The sequence below is a fragment of the Ictidomys tridecemlineatus genome, chromosome X (genome assembly GCF_052094955.1).
Source record: "Ictidomys tridecemlineatus isolate mIctTri1 chromosome X, mIctTri1.hap1, whole genome shotgun sequence".
In the NCBI taxonomy this organism is placed as follows: Eukaryota; Metazoa; Chordata; class Mammalia; order Rodentia; family Sciuridae; genus Ictidomys; species Ictidomys tridecemlineatus.
In genome coordinates this window covers 89,808,086-89,831,977 of record NC_135493.1, presented here as the reverse complement: position 1 = coordinate 89,831,977, position 23,892 = coordinate 89,808,086, and the positions used below count along the sequence as shown (strand labels likewise).

The window sequence follows — 23,892 nt, the reverse complement described above, 5'->3', positions numbered from 1 at the left end:
ATTGACTGATTATTTGGATAATGAACTCAAGGTTGGAAGTAATTTCCCTTCAGAATTTGGAAGTCATCACCACCTCTGAAAAATTGTGAGCTTTTCCCCTTTATCCCTAGGATTCTGAACTTTCATCTATTTGCAACGAGTACTGCAAAAGTCCTAATTGAAACACGGATGGACTTTAATTCTTGGAATGTTAATCTTTGTGTTGATGATTGCCTCCTGTGTGCAAGCATATGTTTATTTGCATGTTTGTGTCTCTGTCTGGCTATGTGTCTTTGAACTGCATATGTCTTTGTGTGTGCTCCTATGTTACTATATGGTGCCTGCATTTATGTACCTTATCTGGGTCTCTGTATGTCTGTCAACCTGTGTGTATGTACTCTTTGGAACTCTTATTTTTGGATATTGGACCTGCTGGACTAATTCTGTAATTCACTTTTTATTTCATAGTTTTTAATCTCACTTTTTGCTCTACTTCCTGGGAGTTTTCCCACTGGCCAAACATGGGAAAATTCAAAGCATCAAAATAAATATTAAATTATAACCCATTGAATAAGATAAGACTAACTCACACTTACACAAACATATTAATAAAACAGTAATTGGGGGAAAGAAAAAGTTCTTTTTTATAATAGGCTGGCAACTAATAAATGTAGAAGGAACAACAGAATTAGAAAATCATCATTTAGCAACCATCAGAGTAAAAGTTGATTCAGGCAAGAACCATCAATTGAAGTTAAATTGAGTAGGTAGAAGCTTGATGAATAGAGAATATTTACGTTGTCTAAAAGTATTTCCTCTTCAATTTTGTCTTAACTTTTAAATTGGAGGTTTACTAATAGACCCTATCTTAACCAAATGAATATCACTAGTAAGGGAACAAACTGACCTCATATGTCTTCAGATAGTCTATAGTGAAGAAGGTACAGCATCACCCAAAGTGAAAAGCCTAAATCACATCATAAGGAAACATCAGACAAACCCAGATTGAAGAACATTCTACAGAATAACTGGCTGTTCCACTTTGAAGACATCAAAGTGATAAAATACACGCACATACACATATACATGCAAGGACTGAGAAACTATTCCAAATTGAAAAAGACCAGAGAGATACAACAGCTCAATGCAATATGTAGTCTTGGATTGGGTCCTGAGATGGGTAAAAAAAAGTTTCTTTGAAGGATATTTTTGGAGAAATTGACAAAATTTGAATAAGGGCTATAGTTAGACAATAGTGCTGTATCAATATTAGTCTCCTGATTTTGAGCATCATACTGTGATTATGTAAGCCTTTATTTGTTTTTAGGATATAAATTCAAGTATTTAGAGGCACATCTGTAACTTTTCTAAAATGGCTCAGAAAAAAAAGGGGTATGGAGAAGTGGGGAGAACAAGAGGCATTGGAGCAATAGAAGGAGGGAGGGAAAAAATGATATAGCAAATGTGAGAAAAAAAGGCAAACAAGTGGGAATACAGATGCAGGGCATATGGAAATTATTTGTACTTTTCTTTCAGCTTTTCTGAAGGCCTGAAATAATTTCAAAATAATGTAATGGGGGAAAATGAAAATAAAATGAGTAGGGAACTCAAACAGATGGATGAGTGCTCTGGAGAGCCAGTGGGTTTGGCCCAATGTGACCTTCGCTCTGAACATGGCTGGGTTGGGGTGGCTGAGGAGCTTCTGATGTCAAGTCTTTTGGTTTTTTCCCATGGGGGTTCCCTCATCATTCTGCCTGGAGGTGAAGGCCAGACTGCCAGTGCAGCAAAGGGTGGGGAGCTCACAACCACGGTGACCTTGATCCTTTGGTTTTCAGTGTGACCTACCACCCTAGTCTCTGCATGTGGCTCCTGAAGAACCTTTAATGGATTTTTCAGGGAAGGGGCCTCTGATATTTGTTGGTCTTGGAGGGCCATTATTTGGCTGTACAGAGTGGGGGAGACCAGAGATCTGACTGCTTCTGAAAATAGTCCTTCAAACCTTATCCATGTTTTAGCCACCTTGTCCCGCCTCACTTCCTGAACAATCTAAGGCCTCCAATTCCTCAACCTTTTGAGGGAGTTTATGGTATAAATTGGGTTGGTTCTCAGCATTCTCTGCTGCCAGTTTAGGATTCAGTTCTTCTGGTCCTAAGTTATTTGCTTTCCAGCTTTCAAAACTGTGTTTCTATTTTTCTCCTCTCTCATTTCCCCCTGTCTTGTAGTTTATGCCTATTAAAAATTCCACTTACTCTTGTTCAGTGGGGGGTTACAAATGTTCAATCCATGATTTTTAACAACCAGTCTGTGCATAAATCTCTCTGCATTCTTGATTACTTCCTTTGGATACTGTCCCAGAAGTGGAATTACTGGGTAGAGTGTGCCATCCTTTCAGAGGCTCTTGATGAACTTTGCCAAATTGCTTTGCAATAGGATTATATTCTCACCAAGTTTCCATGACTTGTCTCTTTTCCTGAAATGTTTCCTGCTTTGGGTAGGATCATTAAAAAGATAAAATATTAAAATATTTTCTATTTTGACAAGTGAAATATGAACTCACTTTTGGCACGATTCCCTTAAAGAGTGATTTTTCGCTAGGAAGCTTCAGGTATGAGCAGGAGGCAGAAAGATTAATTTGGTTCAATGGTGGCAGGTGGGAATAGCAAGGTAGGGAGGTGGGGAGTGGTGGGTTTCCACTGGTGCTCCATGCCCCCTCTGTAAGAGGCACCATGGTTTGTGTGAGGAAGGAGGAAATCACAGGTAAGTATGAGGAAACTCTGGGTCTCTGCTGCTTTTTTGTGTAGATAAGGGCAGCCTTGGTCCAAGCATGGGCACATTCACCTAAGCAAATTAAATAAAAGAAAGGGAGAGAAAACATGGGAATAATGGAAATGGTGCTGTGATGCTTCTACTCAGTGAACAGGACCCTAAAGTGCATCTCAAATGGGAGACCTGGATCTTCCTTTGAACCCAACTTAGTTTCCTTGTGTTTTTAGTTGGGACTGTCTTGTCACATAGGCAATATTTTGGTGTTTTGAGATACTTATTTTGTTTTATACAATATATTCCCAATATGCAGGCCAACCCCTGCAAATTAGTGCTGAACTAATTTTTGAGTTTTTCTTTGTTTTAAAACTTTTTATTTTGGAATAATTTTATACTTACCAAAAAGTTCCAAAATTGTATACAGATTTCCTCTATACCCTTCACCCAACTTCCTCTCATGTTAGCACTGTACATAACCATAACACAATTATTGACACTAAGGAATTAACATTGATAAAATGCTATTTGCTAATCTATAGACCTTACTTGAATTTTACCCACAGAGTTGCCCAACCGAGAAAGAGAACAGCACCTACAATATCTGGAAACTTGCATGGCATTATCAGTTAGGACTTGCCCTCAGTGTTGCTCATAGCTGACCTGGCCCTCACAGCTCAGCCTTCATGTTCTCTTATAAACAATTTCTGAGATTGCCAGCATCAAACAAGGCCACACTGTGACCAAGAAGGACCAAGATTAAATAAGAGCACTCATATCTGAACACAAACAAAAACATGAACATCAAACAAAAATGACCGAACGTTCCAAAATATGGGATGTTCGCTATCTTGCGAATTGTAGCTTTAGCCATGTCTCATTCCTTCTGAACTACCTTTAAGATTTCTTGAGATATGCAATCATAAAATTATCCCCACTTCCTGAAAGCATCTAATTCAGAACATCAGAAGTGAACAGGAAAATAAATGTTTTTTTTTTATCCTTTTCTTTCCTACATGAAAGGCAACATCCTGGAAATAACATTTTGTTCTTTGTTTCTTTCCTATTTAGCACTGTATCCTGTGAATAACTCCATATCAGTTCATAGAGTGCTTCTTCATTCATTTGTACAGCTGCATCACACTCCATAGTGTGCATGGACTAGTTCACTCAAGCCTATATCCTATGTACAGAGATTTAGATTTTTCCAATTTTTTTAATTACAATGAATAACTTTGCATATCCATTGCAAATTATTTGCTTATTCATTACTCAACTGCAGTGAACACCATTGCTGCAATGAATAACTTGGATGCACTGACTTTTGCCAGAGGGGCTGGTGCAGTATCCAAAGATGGACACATCTCCCTCTGTGATGCCACACTGGCCCTAGGGTCAAAGTCTAGGTTTGAGGCAATTCTCTGGTCACTCAAGTAGGTCAGGAGTGCTCTAGTCTCCTTGTCTGTCTCTCTAAAGAGCTCTAGTGGGTGGGGGGCACACACAGGTTGCCTAGGCCACCTTTGCTGGCTAGTTTCTCTGAGCTGCTTTCTTGGAGGGCCATTATGTCTGCAAATACAAGGGTTCTTGCCTAGGTTTTGGCCCTCCCACATGGCCTAAAACTAATCTTAATATGCTGAAGAGCTGCAGACAGATCAGTGAGTATCCTTGTGTACATGCAAGCTCATACATGCCAATATATGATGACAGGCTCAAAGTGGGGAAAAAAACCATATCACCATGAACCAGCAGTGAGGCCAGAGCTTTCAATGGGCCAAGATGTGTTCCTCATTTCTCTTCCTACAGTAAGCATGGATAGACTTCTTCAGGCTCCCAATATTATCTGATGGAGGAGAATTCCCTTCTGAGCCTGGTGGAGGGCCAGGTTGGGGAGGTATGTATAATGGCTACCTACCTGCCTTTGATGATTGATGTGGGAAGTGAAAAAATGCAGTCTGATTATTGAGCATCCTGAGGCATTCTGAGGGCTTCTGGGGGCTGGAGTAAAGGGTTGGGGCAGGGTTCAGGGTCCTTTTCTTTTGCTTCTGTGTTTGTGTTGGCTGCATAATGAACCCTTCTGCTGGGAGACCCTTGGCTTTTGAGCTACATTTGCCTTCAAATATAGGGTCTGGAGAGACATCACACTTTTTAAACATGGCAATATGGAATAAATATTTTTCTCCTCATTTTATAGATGTAGAAAGTAAGGCTCAGAAAGGTTCAGTAACCTTCCAAAGGTAACTAGCATAGTTATGGGTTGATACCAGGTCTGTCTGATTCCAGAGCTCTAGATCTTCCCCAAAAGAACACAAATCCAACAAAATATTTATTTTAATTCTAGAGGAAATGTTCAGGTTTGTGAAATTGCTTATAGGCAGAAGTCAGATGCTATAGGAGAGGACTGGGAAAGCAAGAGACCTAAAAATTGTCACTTTTAGCAAATCACTGAAACTAGTTTCCTCCTGTGGAAAGAAGGACTTGCCCCAGGGCCTGTGGTTAAACTTTCTTGATGGTGGCAGCCAGTAGAGTCTGTTCTCATAGGTCTTTGCCATGGCAGTTGTTACATATTTATACATCATCCCTAGTCCCACCCCTGCTCCCCTTGGGTGTAGAAATCAAATGAGCTCCCAGAAAATGCCAAGAGCATTCAATGCCAAGTGTAATCCTGCAAGTTGTACAGTTGTAGAGGGTCTGAGTTTAACTTCATGCTCTATTGTCTCATTTTGCAATTCTTATTTTTGAATAGGAGACCTTGCATTTTCATTTTCCTCTGGGTCCAACAAATCATGTAACCTGTTCTGTAGGCTAAAAGGTATTGACTGATCTAACTCAGAAATATACACTAATGCCTCCAGTAAAATTCCAGGGGACTGAGAATACATGATGATATTTTTGTTCTGGCTGAAGTCACTTGAGTGTTGACTCACCTGTCTCCTAGCTGTTGAGGGAAAGGCACTGTTCCTGGGGAAGGGGCTCTGTCCTATATATAGCCAGTATGATGTATGAACACTACCAAGAAAATAGGGCAGAAGAACACATTCATTGTCCTCAGTAGGAATATTTTCCCAGCATCTGCTGTGTCTAGCCTTGTGTTGCTATGGGGAATATGAAGTGCCCCACATTACCACCATGCTCAGGAAGTTTCCAGGTGGATGGGAGGGTAAGACACAGATCTTTCTGGTATACTCTTGGGATTAGTCCCAAGTGGGACACAGAACTGTGGTCTAGGAGTTGAGATAAGGTTCAGAAAGTGACCTATCAGGGCTGGTATGTAAGAGAAAGATTTGGGTCAAGATAGCACCCACACAGGGTCTTCAGTGAACATCAGAACTTTGTAAGTTGGAGAAGGTCACCATCAACCCTGAGTATGAAGGCATCACATACTTCTCCAGAATTTCCTTATGCTTGACATTGAGTGTTCCTGGCTTGCTTTTGAATCAATTACACTAGATTGGAGTTGATGTGTGTCATAAGATGGGTTCTCTAGGAGTAGTTATTAAGATAGATTTAGGGGTTTATGTTGGTTTCCTGTGGGTGCTATAACAAATTACTGCAAAATGGGTAGCTCAAAAAAAAATTTATTCTCTCACAATTCTAGAGGCCAGAAATCTGAAGTCAGTTTCACTGATCTGAAATCAAGATGTCAGCAGGACCTCACTCTCCCTGGAGACTCTGGAGGTGAATCTATTCCTTGCCTTTTCTAGCTTCTGGTAGCTGCCAGAGTTCCTTGGCTTGTGGTCACATTGCCCTAGACTTGGCCTCAATTTTCACATTGCCCCTCTTCTTCTGTCTCAAAATTCTCTTTGCCTTTCTCTTATAAGGTTACATGGGATGGTGTTTAGGGTCTAACTGGATATTCCTAGATAATCCCCTCCATTCAAGATCCTTTACTTAATCATGTCTTTTCCATGTAGTCATCATCACAGGTTCTCAGGATTAGGAACGTGGACATATTTTTCTGGGGCCGCCATTCAGCCCACTACAGGGTGCAAGATGTTTAAGAGGGACAGATATCTGTAAAAAGAATACAGGAGAAGCAGGATGGGCAGAGGGAAGATAGACTGTGATATAGGCCCAGTAGAGTTCTGACCAGCTCAGTGGGGAGTTCTGGAATGAGAATTGCCTGTCAGAGTTGCTACTCAGTGAACCAATATGGCTGGGCTATCACACCTCACACCTCACCAAACCCAGTCACTGGATATGACTATGCCCTACGAAGGGTGTAACTCTGAAGCTGCAGGGTAGCTGAGGCAGAGTCCAAAGGGGTCAGCAGCTAGGCAGACAGTTGTTCCTTAAAGTAGGGAGGGGATCCAGACAACTCTGCTCTGTTTCTGCCGCAGGAAGGGAGTGGCAGAGATGGTCTGTAGATTGTATGGGGTGTGGGTGGGACACATCTCCTGAAGGCAATGCCTGAGCGGGGCCTGTGATTTTAGGCCTGTTGACAAGAGCGACACATCTGCTCTGTCCTGAAAGCATATGAGAAAAGGGACTCTGTGACTTCCTGAACCTGCAAAAATTCACTTGTTGGAGAATCATTTCTAGGCCATTCCAAAGCATACATAGCTTCTGCCTAACATCTATCTGTCCTGCCTTCATTAGCTCTTGGCCTGTACTGCGGATGTGAGCACAGCTGTACAAATACAGAATTTGATTATAATTTGCACTAAAAACAATCTCTCAATAGCCCCCTGAGGGTGCTTGGGTGGTTTGGTTCTTTGCTGTCTCCTGGGACTCAGTCAAGTAGGGCACCAAGATCTCTTTCTCCTAATTCAGGAGGGATCTGAGTCTGTATTTCCTGCCTAACACTCAGCAGCTCCAGGGGTTATGTGATGGTTTTGAAGGAACATTCCTCAGAGTCTCAAGATACTGGTCTGAAGGAAGGGTCTGGAGGTCTGTGCAGGTGGGCAGAATTGTGATAGAGGGGTTAGAGGAAGTTTTCTTCATCCCCCATGAAAGGGTCCATTTCTGTACTCTCTGGGGACCTCACTCAAAGTCACTCATCATATGGAACAATTTTGCAATGGAAAAACACCTGCAACTTGAGAGATGGGCTGAGTGTTGGAGGGTCTCTGTGATTACCCTTATTCTTCAGTGGAATTCTGGAAAGTCTAGAGGCTGTGACTCTTCTCTGGACTCTGTACAGGATAATGTCCAGGCTAGGAGGACACAGTGCATTCAGATCAGCAGGGAGAAGGGTGGCTGGGCAGGTGGCAAGGGTGGTCAGACTTCACCTTCCAGAACAAGCTGGAAGGCAGTTTCAGATTCTCAGGCAACTGAAGCTTGCTGTTCCACAAGCTTGGCCTGTCATCCTCATTATCATGGTTGCCATGTGGCTGTATCTGGAGCAGTCAAAAGCAAACCCAAAGGGCAACATAGCACATGACAAAAAAGAAGACTTTTGGGGGCCCATCTTTAAATGTAAGTGAAAGGACTAGATTTGAGTAGCACAGGGCGAGAGTCAGAAGCTGATGGGGAAGACAAGAGGAGCATGGGTTGGTAGCATGGGTTCTGGAACTATCCCAGCAAATCATTCTTCATCACTGGGCCTCAGTTTCTCCATTTTCATAGTGAGTCATGTTAAGCCAAGTGTTCTGACCTTAAAGGTGCTGATTTAGAGGAAGAAAAGAGGAGGTAGACTGAAAGGTCCCTGGGGAAAGAGGGTTGGCAGGAGACTGGGAGAAGGTCTAGAAGAACCCCACTACTGTTGCATACATGGAAGTCCACATCTCATGTGGCTAAATGTTTGATTTAAAAGGTATAAAGCAGACTGACTATTAACTAAACTGTGTTCTAATGGCTGACTTTGAAAAAAATGATTTTGTAATGGCCTGTGAAGCCAAGTTTGAATGAAAACTCTGACTCCTTAGAGTTGTACTCTGGAGCACATGGTATGGAAAGAGCCCACCCTGGTTCCCAGTTGTGGCTACATTAAAAATGTTCTAGAAAGTAGTAGATACTTGGTACCCCAGCTACTGTGCTGTGAAGTCCATCTTTGTGATTGGACTGAGGTTACACTTTCATAGCCTGCTTTTGCCAATGACTGAGTACAGCAGAGATAATAAGAGAGGTCTATTGTGGGAGACATGGGATTTGTCTGGTGGCTGGCTTTGTTTTTGCTCTCAGCTCTTTGCTTCCTCCTTTTTGCCTTTCCCACAGGCACTTTCCCTGAGAAAATTCTCACCCATAGAATCCTGTCCTGACATCCACTTCTTAGAGGAATGAAACTAACACACTGGCTCTGGCTGTCCCCTTCTCAGATCTAGTTTCTCCCCACACTATGAGGTGCCTCCTATGTAGAAGTAGGGAGTTCCAGGTACCTGAAGTGTGGCTCAGGAGCAGACAATGGTGGGTATGTCCCCTTGGCCTGCAGTCTGCTCCCCCACAGTGGTGTGAGAAGCATGGTAGGAAGAACAGGGAACAGGAAGTTGGTCTCTTTGTCTGAATCTAAAATTCCAGTAGTCCAGAGACTCACCTTCACCCTGCCTTCCCTCTACACCAGCCTGGTGACCTGCATGGCTCTTTCTCAGCCCACCTGTGTGTGCTTCTAGAACATGCTTTGTCACCATCTGGACTGGGGGTAGTGAGCATGTGTCCCAGATCTCTTACATCTCTGTCTTCTTTCACCTTTATGAAACTCTGGTGGAGAAGAGAAGAAACCAAGGCTCAAACACATTGAGTGAGTGTCCATACCAAGGTTCGCTGATGCCCATCCCTGGGCTCTGCCATGACATCTCAGTTCTGCCATGACATTGCCAGGAGGGGCAATCACATGATTTTTCACAACTGTCCTCCTTAGTTTGAGTGTTCTTTAGCCCCTGGGAAGTGAATATGCATTTCTATTAATGTTTGACATAGAGATGCTTTGTTTGACCTGGCAGCCAAGTGTGTCATCCCCTCTAGATCAGCCTGGGATCCAGCTCCTCAGAACTTATCATTGTACTTGCAGTCTGGGTAGCGGTAGGCAAATCTGGGGTCACAGGTTCTCAGGGGCCTCAAGATGTCCTTCAGCCGGGTGGCAGCCCCAAGGACTTCTGGATCTGGGCTGGCCTCCTCGCCACACAGAGCAAGAGCAGTGTCTATCTCCTCTTGTACTGGGGAGGGGAACCTCCCCTGGAGAAGTCGAGGCAGCAACTGCTGACAGACCAGCACAAGGCTCTGCTTCTCAGGAACCATATTGCAGGAGGGCAGCTGGGCCTGACAGCCAGAAACCAGGCAGCTAAAAATGTCTTGATCTTCTCCTGCCCTGGTGGCTACTTGGCTACCTAGAAAAGAGAAGGAGAAGATCACACACTCTACAACCTGTTCTCCTTGATGGAGGACACCACTAATTATAATTTCTGGGTGAAGTGGTTTACTCTCCCAGCATTTCCCTGTCACCAGGAATTTAAAGCTCAGGGACACAATGGCCTCTTCTGAAAACAACATGGGAGGAACTCTCTCAGTTACAATAGGTTGAGACCTGAACATGGAAAACCCACTTATCCCTACCAGAAGTTGGGATAGGCTCTATTTCTTGTAGGGATAAGGGGTCACATCCATATTGTTATTTTTCCATTACTACTGAACTAGGGAACTCAAGAAATTATTAGGACTGCTTTCACTTGCCTTTTTAAGATACAAAGTTAGGATAAAAAACAGGTAATCCAAAATATGCATTCAACACGTTGTAATGGGGTGGATACCAGTCCAGTGATTTATGCATCTTGAATATTCTAGAATCAGCCTTGTTTCGATTTTTACTAATAAAGGCACATCAGAAAATGAGTAAGTGCTGTTTAAATTTTTCTATCTTTGTAGACTTCCTCATATAAACAAAATCAGAAGTGGGAAAAAAATTTTTGTTCTATTATTGGATTCAAAAAATGTGCTCACCATGGGAAATTGGGATGTTTAAAGGGCTCTAGACTGCTGGATGAGCCTTTGCACATAGTGAAGAACATGAGTCACTCATACACCTCATTCAGTTCCATGCTTTTTAATTTGAAAACTTTATAAAAAGCAGATGTGCCAATATAGATTGCCAAATGCGCCAGTGAACCAGCCAGATATTTAAGTTTTAGATAAAGGCTAAAAGCATCTGCTAAAAAAAGGCTTTGAGAGGAAGATGGGCCCTGGAAGTCTATGTGTGAGGAGGGCCAGGGCAGGTTGCTGGGCTTCATAAACCCAACTGGACAATAGCACTGCCCTGGAAGGGTGCAGTTGGGGCTGAGCTACTGTGGACAATGCCCCTTGTGGACAAGGTCAAATTCGTTTCCGCTTTGGAGCTGGAGCTAGAGGCAAAATCTGAACGGGGTTAAGGGACATTTTACACAACATCTAATATGCCCCAAACTTGGCTTGCTCTCACTGTGACACATGGACACTGGAAAGGCCCAATTGTGTGACCCCAGGTCACCTCTCCTTAGCTTCTGTCACCCTGACATCCCCCTTGACAGCTGCTCAGCCAGGCCCATGCTGGGTACCTTCCTGCTTGTCGATGACGCCCAGTGCTCTGGCATCCCGGATGAACAGATGCCCGTTGTTAAAGATGCCAAACATGCCTGCATCAACATGGGTGAAGTAGAAGAAATAGTTCAAATCATTGCTTCTCAGGGACTCCAGGACACCAAGGAGCTGGTAGGCGAGGTCAGCTGCCTGGTCTGGGGGTGCACCATAGAATTCCTGCAGTGGCCTGGTGCTGGTGCTGACAAGGAATCTGCCACAGGAGCCCAGGTACTTGGGTAGCGGCCATCCCTCCGCCCCAGGGAAGATCTGCCAAGCCGGAAGGAACAGACATTAGAGAATGAGAGAAAAATCTCATGGAGACAGCTCTCTCTCTACCTCTCACTGAGAGAACACAGAAAAATCAGCCTCACACAGGCATCCCTGGTCTCAAAATACACCAGCAAAGTGTTTCTTCATCATTTCTATACTTCTTGGAACATGGCAATACCCCTACACTCCCCCCACCCCACCGGCCACCCCTTTTACATTCTGTCATTGAAGGGAAGACTTTAGAAGGAGGCTCCTCTCATTTCTGTGCAGTGGATTGTATTTTAACTGTTTCTTCCAAGCAGGGTATGAGAATGCTAATGGACCTGCAAAATTTTTTGATGGTATCCAGGATTCAGAGAAATATGTCTAACAGTTGTATTGTTGGAAAAATATGAGTAGGACTTGAGATTTCACAAGGACTTGAGATATCACTACTTACGAAGAGACTGTGGGAAAACAATGAAGGGTCAACTTAAAGCGGATTCAAAGAAAAATATTTTTAAAAATAACAGTGCAATCTGGGTGTGACAACAGTTTAGAACCTGTCATCCCAGCTACTTGGGAGGCTGAGGCAGGAGGATCACGTGAGCTTAAGAGTTTGAGGCCAGCCTGGCAAGAGTGAGATATCTAAAAAATAAATAAAAATAACAAGTGCAGGACAAAAATCATGATTGTAGCCCTTGGGAAATTCAGATTTGGGGAACCCCTGCACTGACCTTAACTTTCTTTCCAGACAGCCCTGGGTGAATCTGCCTAGCTGAAGTAACTACATACTCACAGATGCTTCTTAACTAACTGGACCCTTCTAGATATCCTAACACTGGCCTAAGGAAGCATAGCACAGCCTGACTCCTGTTAAGAACTCCCAACTTGCACATTTGTGAGGTGAAAAAGAGGGGAGGGAGTCCTAGCTGGGTTTTTTCTTGACAGTTTATTAAAGCAGCTATATCCAGAAGGGTGTTTCTTTAAACTATGGAATAAATAACAACAACAAAAAAAACCCTTTTCCTTCTTTAAAAAAAAAAAAAAACAAAGTTGGGCTGGGGGTGCAGCTCAGTTGGTAGAGTGCTTGCCTAGCATGCACAAGGCCCTGGGTTTGATCCCCAGCTCTAAACAAAACAAAACAAAACAAAAAACCCAAACAACAGTCATCCCCAATGTCATAATTTTCTGTCCCTTTTGCTCATTTTATTTCATGTTATGAAAATCCCATGCCCATTTACTCTTTGAGTTTCACCTGACTGGAGGGGACCTTTCTCACTATGTGCTTTCTTTTAAAGATTTTTTTTAGTGGTGCTGAGAATCAAACCCAGTGTCTCACACATGCCTGGCAAGTGTTCTACTGCTGAGCCACAACCCCAGCCTTCACTATGTGCTTTTATAGGAGGTCCTGGGCCTACTGTCATTGTTTAAAAGTGTAGCCACAAATGCATTATTAGTTCCATGCTCTGTTCTTTCTTGGAGGAGCTCAGGGTTGAGTGGAAAGTCCTAGCCTCCATGGTCTTAGCCAGGCCTCTCAGAAGCCAAACCCAGGTATAGACAGGGTCTACTGCTGTCACCAACCAAGGTTAGAACAATGGGATAAAAGAGTGCAGGACAACCAGCAATTCCTTCTCTGCCCCTAATATTTTAAATGCCAATGTTACCAGGCAGGTTTTAGCAGAAAAGGCATGGCCTCTGACATCAGAGAGTTCTGGGTTTGGATTCCATTGATGACACTGTCTAAGTGACTTTGCCAAATCACTTCATATCTCTGGGACTCACTTAACCTCATCTAGAAAAGGAGACAATAATGAAATTCTTGGAAGGTTGTTGTGAGCATCAACTGACATAATTATTTCAAACACTCAACACAATGCCTGGCAAAGTTGGGCTGGGGGTGCAGCTCAGTGATAGAGTAGTGATCAGTAAAGCAGGTGCTCAATAAAGGAGAGTCATTATTAGGGTATTCAGATATCCATCATTCCTTTGGCCAATATTTATGAACTGTTTTTGCTGTAGTGCCTTTCTCCTCTGCCTGTATTTTCTCCCCCTCCTCTTCCTTCCTGTCTTCTCTGTCTTTTATTCTTTTTCCTTCTTCTCCTACTCCTCCTCCTTCCTAGTTTCCTCTCTGTTCATAATACAACTTCCATATCCTGACTTTTGGGGTCAGGGAGATTGGGCTCCACATTGTTCTGTGGGTGTTTGTTTATAGTTAAGTGTCTGTCTCTGCCATTAGATTAGAAGTTCCCAAAGGCAAGAGCCACCATACCTGTTTCTTTAACCAGTGTATCCCCAGGCCCTAATGCATCCTTATTTATTTGAGTATCCTCCTAATTGATGAACAGTCAGTTTACTTTCATTTATTTCTCCTTTTTAAGCTTAGCTGCAGGGGTAAGCCACACTTTGGCTATTTCCCTATCTTCTGCGTTTGCTCAAATTTTACTGATATTTGAGGCACAGGTCAAAGTTGCTCTCTTTCACAAAACCCTTCATGGCTGCCTCAAGCAGAAAAGATGCCTACAATCACCTCCTTCTCACAATGCCAGCCTTGCACTCCCAAACCTCTTTCCTCTAAAGCAGCTATAGCACTTTTATACTGCAGAAGCCAAACAGTAATTACCAAATGTCACAAAAGGACTAACATAGGCTGGTGGCCCCAGAGCAGGCTATAAAGGGGGTTGAACATTCAACCTAGCATACCTGTAGGAGGATGGGGTGAGCATTGACAGAAAGCGTGTAGAGCAGACGCAGCTTGTCACGGTCGGTAAAGTGGTCCATGAAGATGCTGCCAGCATCAGCTACCTCAGCATAGCGCCGGACCACACGGTCTAGGAGTCTCTGTGAAGGGCAGCGCAGGAAGGGGCTGGGTAGTCCCTGCAGGTATGTGGGAGAGAGAAGTGAAAGGATTCTGAATGCTTCTAGAGCACAGGCAGGTTCTGCTGGTCCAGGAGACCTTGGGGTTGATGGGCTGGGCTGCTGGTGGGGTAGAGATCCCCAGGACATAGGAGAGGGTGCTGAGCAGGAGGAGGACAGGGTGACCTCGGGGATGAGGGTTAAGGTACAGGAGAAAGAGTACTCCTGGGGGAGATGGTGGGAGAGGGATGAGCAGGCTACACAGGATTGTGGAGGCTTGGAGGCCAAGAGTAAAAGATGGCATATATAGAGGCCAGAATGTGACAAAGAGTCCAGACTTTGGAGTTGACCACTTGTTGTTGCAGCATATTGTACAAAGGTATCCCACTACCAATAGTCCTGTATGTTGATGAGTCTGTGTGTAGAGGGCTGGTGCAGAAGCTTCTTATTATGGTTTGGATCTGAAAATGCCCTCCAAAGAGATCAATACAGGAAAGTTCAGAATGTTCAGATTAGATTATGAGAAACTGTAACCTCATCAGTGGCTTAATCCATTTGATGGATTAATAATTTGAATGGACTATTGGGTGGTAACTGTAGGCATGTGGGGTGGGGCATGGCTAGAGGAAGCAGATCACTGGGTGTGTGGCAGAGTGACCTGGACTACATTTGTCCATGGCCCCTTTCTCTCTCTCTCTCTCTCTCTCTCTCTCTCTCTCTCTCTCTCTCTCTCTCTCTCTCTCCCTTCCTCCCTCCCTCCCTCCTGGATGCTACAAGCTGAGCAGTGTTACTCTGCCATGATGTTCTGCCTCATCTTGGGCCCACAGCAATGAATCTGGCCTTCTATGGGCTGAACCTCCAAAACTGTGAACTCAAGTAAATTTTTTCTTCTCTAAGTTGTTCTTGTCAGGTATTTTGGTCACAGGGATGCATAGAAGAATAGCAAAACTCTGTAGGGATTGCCATTTGAAAACATGGTTGGCATAACACAGTTGGGAGAAGAATGCTAATACTTTCTGGAAGTTCTCAGTATTAGGCCCTATGCTAGGCCTCTTCACAGGTGTTATCTCAGTAAACACAAGAACTCAAGAGCCTTTTGTGCTCTCTTGCCATGGTGACTCTCCTGGAAGTTTACAGTGGTTGAATGGAAAAGGGCTTCAAAAAAGGTGTTGAAAACATTGTGACATTAATTTTCATAGTCCATACTGGCAAATGCAAATGGTAGACTGCATTATCAAGTGATCTAGTAGAAGAACACTCCCATTTTCCAGATGAGAAAAAAGACCAGGAAGGGGATGTGGCTTGGTAAAGATTATGCTGCTTATTGGTGCCCAGGCTTTCTTTCATACCCAAACCCTGGTAGGCAGAGAGAGGGAGAAAAATCAGTGATTTTGGAATGGGCAGTATGTCCCAAAGCCTTCAGAGTATATAAAAACATAGATTGTGGGGCTGGGGAAGTGGCTCAGTGGTAGAGCATTTGTCTAGCACATTCAAGGCCCTGGGTTCAATCTGCAGCACCATATAAAACAATAAATAAATAAAATAAAGGTAAAAATACAGATCACTAGGCCCTTGTGTAAAAATTTGGGATAAATAGGTCTGGTAGGGATGTAGGACTCTATATTTTGACAGGTGTCCTGGGTTTTGCTATTAGGCACATCTGAGGAACACAAACAGGGAGTATGGAGATAAAGAATTAAATGTGTTTCAGCCTGCCTGTCTTAGGAACCTTGGAAGAAGTCTCTGGGCAGACCTCTCCCATTACCTTGGATGCAAATACAAATGGTTGTGCAATCTTGATAGTAGAGTAAGGATATTTGGTGATAGCTTCCTCATCATTCCTCAAACAGCTGTCATCTTTCCCTGGAAGGGTTTGGCTAACAAAACTCAATGAGTTATCTTTTAAAAGGGGATATGCACACTATAATAATGTTGATCTAGAAACCTAGGTAACCTTCAAAATCTAGGAACAGCTGGCATGGCAGGGCACACATGTAGTCCCAGCTACTTGGAAGGCTGTGGCAGGAAGATCACTTGAGGCCAGGAGTTCCAAGGACAGCCTGGGAAACACAGTGAGATACCATTTAAAATAATAAAATAAAATAAAATAAAATCTCAGGGCAGGGAGGGGAAGGGAGGGGACATGGGGGTAGGAAAGATGGTGGAATGAGATGGACATTGTTACCCTAAGTACATGTATGAAGACACAAATGCTGTGACTCTACTTTGTGGACAACCAGGGATATGAAAAATTGTGCTCTATATGTATAATATGAATTATAATGCATCCTTCTGTAATATATAACAAATTAGAATAATAATTTAAAAGTTTTTAAAAAATAGGACAAAATCTCTCAGGAGGGAATCATAGATGCTTAGAGGAGAGATGGAATTACTGACACTCAAATCACACCAAGGAGCCAACTCTGCCTTCTCAGAAGGTTTGAAGCTCTATTCCAGACAGCAATGATGCCTTCAAGAAAAATTAGTGCCAGGTTGCCTCTGGACAGGCATTGACCACCCAAACCTTATCTATATATTGAATCCATTTAACCGTTATCCCAATACTGCATCTCAGGGTGACAAGAACAAAAGAGAGCTGGAATCCTATATGACTCCCTTTCAGACTTCATATGTTGGGAAGGGATGGGGAAAGATATTAGGATTATCCTTTTGGTGATTTTGGCTAGGAAAAGATGTGAGAAGTTACACTAATGAATAGTTCACTTTAACATGTGGCAGGACAGAAGTTGTTAGAATTCTCTACTACTGCCTATCTTGCTATCTCTTTGAGACTTGAACACAGACTCAGTTTTTAAGCCTTATGTGTACAGAAAGCTTGGCATGGTGAGAGGCATGTGCTCTGCACTCAATATATGGCACATATCATTGTCACCATCATGGTCATCAGCATGAGCACCATCACTGCCATGTTATAGATGAATCATCCATAACCAGTTATGCCACTCTCCCTGCCCTTCTAGCTGAAGCTCCCCTCCCATAACCACCTGCTTGGGTGAGGTCATTTTTGATGAATAGGAAGTACCTGATATGAAAGGCTCTACCTAATGGTCTATTGGTAAAGAGTTAAGTCAATTATTTTGACTCCTTTTTGGAATTTAGATTTGGGATCCATCTGGGAAAAGATAGAGATATGGAAAGAAGTAGAGATGCCATGAGCCAGGTGACTGTGGTCCATGAAAGAGGGGCTGAAGCAACAGATACTTGGTTGCTGATGCCAAAGCTCAGGAAGCTGGCATGCCTGGAAGCTTCTGTGCCAGGTTTTGGGCTAGGGATGGTGCTAGGGTTTGGATGTATCCCTCAAAAGTTTGTAGTTAAAAACTTAACCCTCAAATTCATTTGGAGGTGGGCCTTTGGAAGGGATTAGGATTTGATAATGTCATGAGATTGGGACCCTATGATGGCATTATTCTTTAAAGAGGAAGAGAGACCTGATCTATCTATCACACTTGCTCTGTCTCACCATGTGATGTTTCCCACCATGTCATGTTGAGGCATGGAGGCCCTCACCAGATGCTAGTGCCATGCTCTTGGATTTTCCAACTTCCATAACTGTGAACTAAATAAATCTCCATTATTTATAAATTGGTCTATGATATTCAGGTATAACAACAGAAAACAGGCTAGGATAGATGGTATTATCACAGATTCCTTTTCCAGATAGTAGGCTCTCTGAATCTTTGCTTCTTGTTTCTCAAGAAGCCACCAGCCCAGAGAAATGTGATTTTATCAAGTCACGGAGAAGGGCAGTGGGTTAGGATTACAAGTCCTGAACCAACTGAAATTCAACTTCTGTCTCTGTAAAAGAGTAATGATGGTGGTTTTCCCCCCACTACTTCACAGGAATAGTAAGGAAGATAATGTGTGTAATGTGTGTGTGAACCTTCTTTTAAAGCATTCAGTATTCTGGGCCTCTGTATAGTCACATTATGCTCAAGCTCATTTCCCAAATTAATCATTTGAACTTGGTTGCTTTCAAAATCAGATATTCAAAAAAGAGAGATTCATCACCATTGAACATATTTGAATATTTGCTCCTTTGGAAATAAATGTGTGGAAGGAAAGAATAAAACTGCTACTAGGAAATCAAAAATTAGAAGGATAGTTTTGCCTTCTAAGATAGGAAGTCAGCTCTTCTCTGTAGGAAGGTCACCTTCACTGGCTAGATTTGGAAAGCCAAGGGAAATCTCAAACAAAGTTTTACTTTGAGTGAGCTGAACTGTTCTCAAGCTCTCCTAGTAACCAGGGAGAAGAAGAGAAAGTTCTAGTGCTAATAAAACTACTTTCCGATTACATGCCTGGACACTTTTTTGCATGATTTAGTTGTTAAATATGCTGTGAGACAGAGCTGAGGTTAATCATGTATCATAATTAATCATCGTGCCATAATTAAAACAATGACAGTTCAATAACTGTCTCAGTTGTTATGGATAATTAAACCAAAAGTTACTGAACATTTCTACAAGCTGTGTTGTATTCAAAATTGCAAAAACTCCCTTTTTGTGTGATATTAAGGGGAAAATCTTATAGTTCTTTTTCCTATTCCAATAGAAGATATTTTTCCTTTTATGAAAGTACTTTTTGATTATTTTTTTCCTCTGAAACTCAGACACAACGCGAGGTGTTTTGGTGTGTTAAATTCCATTCTACAAATGTCTGCCACCACAGTGATTATTTTGGAGAAACCATGTGGATGATTTCGATAGTTTAGACATCCAAAAATGTCTTTGCAACTCTCAGTCATGTTATTTTGCAAGCAGAGCTCACTTATTAAGCCCACTGTTTCAGGTACTCAAGGAGGGAGGGGAAGCTGTAAAGGAGACAGTTCCTAAATCATTTCAATTTTGCTTGGAAGTCTTTAAGATCTGGCAAGTTTATGATAGGTCCTCGCCAAGGAAATTTTTCAGTGCTACCATTTACCTGGGTTGATCAATTTGGGTTCCCTGATACTCAGGTATTCAGTCAACAATGGAAAGTCAAGTGCAAAGAAAGAGTAGAAGCAGAGAGAGAGGGGGAATGAGCCAGGAGTGAATGTAGAATTTGGAATTTGCCTCAGATCATGTCAGAGTGCATAGCATACTCAGGAGTGTTGAATAGATGTCAAAACCACTTAACATTAAAAACTAAACATCTCTTGTGGGGTGAGAGATATGGAAAGTTTCCCTTGCACTGGAAGTTTCATTTCTCACAGAGTTCATTTCTGTGTATGAAAGATTCTCTAACTTTGGGTGACATCTTTTCCTTGAGCAGAGCTTCTATTTGTATAGACTCTGGATACTCTGCCCAGGTTCTGGGTGAGCCCTGATGGAATAGTCTCTCAGGAGTAGAGGTGTTGAGAGAAGTTTTTTTTGTAATAGCTGGGGAGGGTTCCCAGGAGAGGAGTAATGAAGAGCTACCCTGAATGTGTGGAGTTCCATATGTGGCCTTATCCATTCTCCTGCGACTATGAGTACCTTCTGGCACAGCTCTGTGTTTTACTTCTCCAAGAGGACTGCCTGCTTCCATTCATTCTGCCTTGTATTGTGTTGGCCTGGATGGGTGGATAGCCCTCACCCCAGATTTCAAAGGCAAAACATTGGTTTTCACACCAGCTTCAGGAGGCAGTATGATGAAGTAGTTACAAGCACGTCCTTTACCAATCAAGCTGCCTGGGTTCAAATCCTATCCCTGTCACTTGACAACTGAATGTCTGGGGGTAAGTTTAATTTTTCTGTGTCTCAGTTTCCTTAGGTGCATTTGAAGGATAATAATTAAGGGGACCCTTAATTATTAAAATATCCTGAACCAGGATATTTTTGAAAGGGAAACAGGTGATTTTTAAAAAACATTTATTTTTTTTAGTTGTAGTTGGACACAATACCTTTATTCTGTTTATTTATTTTTATGTGGTGCTGAGGATCAAACCCAGGGCCTCGCACATGCTAGGCAAGTGCTCTACTGCTGAGCCACAACCCCAGTCCCTGAAACAGGTGATTTTTAATAATTAAATCAGCACAGCAGGCCTACACTGGGCCCACATTAGGCAAACCTGAACAGATGGTCACCTTAATAACTGTGATCCCTACTCATGAGAGTGTTGAGAGGGTCAAATGTGTGAAGAGATGACTTTTGACATGATGATAATAAAACAATAGCTAATATTACTGCATGCTTGCTCTGGGAATGGTACTCTGTGTCTGGAGTATGTTGCCATGTTAATTTTCACTTTTATCGGGGGAGACACTGTGACAGCCCACAGTGAGGATTCTGATTGCCAAGGAGTTGAGGAACACATAAACACATTATTTATATAGTGGTGGAGCCAGCATTCAAACTCAGGCCCTACTATCTCCTTACCTTGAACATGCAACATCTTTATTGGGCTTTCTCTCTCCAATACTGACAGGTAGTCCATGCCTCAAGCGCAGGAATCGGATCCTATGGACCCTACTCTTATATCTCCAGGAAACCTAAGCAGTGTCTGGATTATGGCAGATGCCATATCTCTTGGATGAGTCCTCCTCAATCTGTTTTCTCCATCAGCCTGTGTGGGTGTGGCCCTGCCCTACTTTTGCCACCAAGCCTCCCTGATCCCTCTCTGGATCTTTGTTTGTCCACTTTTAAGCCCACATGTAGAAAGATCCACTCTCCTCAAGTCACTTTTTTTTTTTTTTTAGAAATATAAATTCTCAGACCCTGTCCCAAACCTGTTGAATGAGAACTTCTGGGGCTGGGGTCCAGTGATGTGTGGGTTAAGAAGCTCCCCAGGGGATTCTGATACATGCTCAAGCTTGAGAACCACTGTTTTATAGAATGAAGTTTGTATCCCCATTCCCAGCCCTAGTCCTGCCATTACAACTTTTACCCAGTGTTCTCTGACACTATAATGAATGGTCATGACATTCACTACTTCCCATAATCATACCATGTTCTCACTTCTGCATCTTTGTCCTGCCTATGGAAAATCTGCCATTGACACTTTCCTAATCCTATCCTCTTCAGGTTCAGGCCTCACCTCCTCCAAGCAGCTTTCCTTGCCCTCCCATTCCTTATTTTCTCCCCTTTCCTACAATTTGTGATATACAGGCCTCATGCTGTATGCACATCAGATCTCTCCTTAGCTGTTCAGTGCCTTGTGGACAGGAACTTTGAGTAATTACATTTTAACCTCCACAGCAATTAGTAGGTAATGGCATCTAAGAGGTCTCTAAGAAGCAAACTGTTAAACACAGACTGATTGATATGTTGCAGCATTCTTAATTGGGGTGTCTGTCCCAACCCCCAATTCCTGAGAAGCTGAGTGAGGGAGCTGCTGTTTGGTCCAGGAACCTGTAACTTCAGGTAATGTTGGAATAGCAAGGAGCATGACTAACAGAGAGATCCAGTCTTCCCAGAGGTAATGGAGCAGATTTCCAGATAGGAGCAGAGCTGGGAAGCAATGTGATTCTGGAGATGGAGGTGGACTGACAAGGTGCCTTGCAATTTCCTAGTCCCCAGGAGGCCTGGATGAATGTACTTCCAGCATGATAACCTTTAATTGATCTGAGGAGGTTTCTGATCCTTGTAACTACTGAGCCCTGATTATTAGAAAATGGTTGCTTTGGAGACATGTCTTGCCATGGTTAAGTAGGGGGCCCATCAGTGTTATACATGGTGTCTGTGTAGCAGTAGCTCTGGTCAGGGCTATTTTCCCTTGCTTTCCTGTACCCCTGCTTGTCAAACCTTTGACATCCAGAGGCTCACATGGTAGTGATCATGGCCACCTCTTCCACGGAATAACTGACATCTTGGATGCCCTGCTGGTGGAAGTGGTAGTTGTCTTTCCCCTCCCATTGGAGGCTCTGTATCTTTCCTCCCACCTCCAACTTTAACCTGTGTCTTCTTCCATTCCTGGGCCCCTGGGGCTTTGCCACTGAAGCATTTGTGGGATGCTCAAAGATTTTCACCCTGGTAGATGAAATAATCATTGTGGCAGGAAATTCAGCTGACAGTTGGGGTAGGCAGGGCAGTTGATGCAGAGTAAAACAAATTATTTCATGGCCTGTCATTTTGATTCAGGTATGCTAAAGCTGGTCATAATTCTCCAATGGGCTAGTTCTTTCTATGGGCTGCTGGTTTTCCCTTTTGTTTTTCTAATCAAAAGCTAAGAAACCAAGTGCTTCTGACAACATATCTGTGCATCCAAGCTTGTAAAACCATCCATAGGAGCTCAGCGACTTCTGCTGTGCAAAGGTCCTGGAGTCCAGGAGGCTCAGAGAAAATTTTGATTGTCAGGAAAACCCTCCTGCTGGCCTGGGAGAGAAGCTTCTAGGCTTCTTCATTCCTCTGCTCTTTTGTTGAGGTAGTACCACCTGTATTAGTCAGATTTCAATCAGAGAAGTAGAATCACCAGATCTTTTTTTGTGTGTGGTGCTGGAGGTAGAATCCAGGGCCTCACTTATGCTAAGCACATACTCTGCCACTGAACTACACCTCCAGCCCCCAACAACATCATCATTATAATTATCATCATTTTTCAGTGCTGGGGATTAAAACTAGGTTTTCACACATGCTAAGCATATGTTCTACCACTGAGTTACACCCCCAGCCCAGGATATTTAAAAATTTTGTACAGGGTTTTGACTTTATGTCAGCCTTGGGAACTAGTTAAGCAGTCTCTATAAGGCTGCTCTCCTCCTGATGCTGGAGGCTTGAAGTTCACAGGGCAGACAGCAGGAAAAGGAATGTGGAAACAAACTAGGGGAAGATCAAGGACAAGATTGAACCCATAAACAAAAGCCAGAGTGTATAAGAACCCATGTCAGTTCTTATTGCTCCTGACCTTGATGGTGCAGTGTCCTGCTCAACACGGGCTTCTCCAGTATGGAGCTAACCCTGGCCCAGGAGTCAAAAAAGTTGAAGGAGGAGCCAGGGAAAGGCAGAGTAGCTATAAACTCAGATGCTGTTTCCCATTAGCAAGGGGAGCTGGCAGTTAAGCCACAATGTGTGGGAATTATCAAAGGACCTATTGTTCCACATCTGCCCTCCCCAATTCCCAACAGAATCTCTCTGTGGCCCACCCAGACAGAAAGCACAGAAGAGAATTTGGGGAAATGAAGTTCAACCTGACCACACCTTTGGCTTTCTTTACATCTTTCATTTCTTTTCTTTGACCTGACTGAGATATCTCACTGGGGTAAAACCTCTCTGAGAGTATATTTGGGGCATGGAATTTCACTGTCTTGAGAAAAGCTTGGACCAAAGAACAGACTTGGGTAGGTGGCTTCTGTGTTAGAATTGTAGGTGCAGAGATCTTTAGCAGGGAGACAGTGTAGATGAAACTCAGAGAGGAGCCAGTAATGCATTCTCTTAGATACCTGAGAGGAGTTTCTGGTGGGCTAACTTTCTCTTCCTCCATCTCCCCTCCTCCCTCTCTTCTTTCTGTGCTGGGAATTGAACCCAGGACCTTGTGCACGTTCTGTGGGCACTCTACCACTGAGCTACATCCCCAGCCCCTGTAACTTCTTTCCATTTGCCACTCCAAAATCTGTTCTGCCCTACTTTACTTCCTTTATTCCCCTGAACCCT

At 43.1% G+C, this 23,892-nt stretch overlaps 1 protein-coding gene across 1 annotated transcript in view; it reads right to left on the bottom strand.

The window, feature by feature from the left end:
- Positions 1 to 1,694: 1,694 nt before the first annotated feature.
- Positions 1,695 to 23,892, bottom strand: part of Dipk2b (divergent protein kinase domain 2B) — a 44,573-nt gene continuing 22,375 nt past the window's right edge. The window contains exons 3-5 of the mRNA XM_005323995.5: positions 14,173 to 14,346; positions 11,199 to 11,487; positions 1,695 to 9,998 (exon numbers count right to left, since the gene is read on the bottom strand). Of these exons, the coding sequence (XP_005324052.1) occupies positions 9,658 to 9,998; positions 11,199 to 11,487; positions 14,173 to 14,346 (804 nt within the window). The 3' untranslated portion in view covers positions 1,695 to 9,657. The remainder of the gene's footprint in view (positions 9,999 to 11,198; positions 11,488 to 14,172; positions 14,347 to 23,892) is intronic.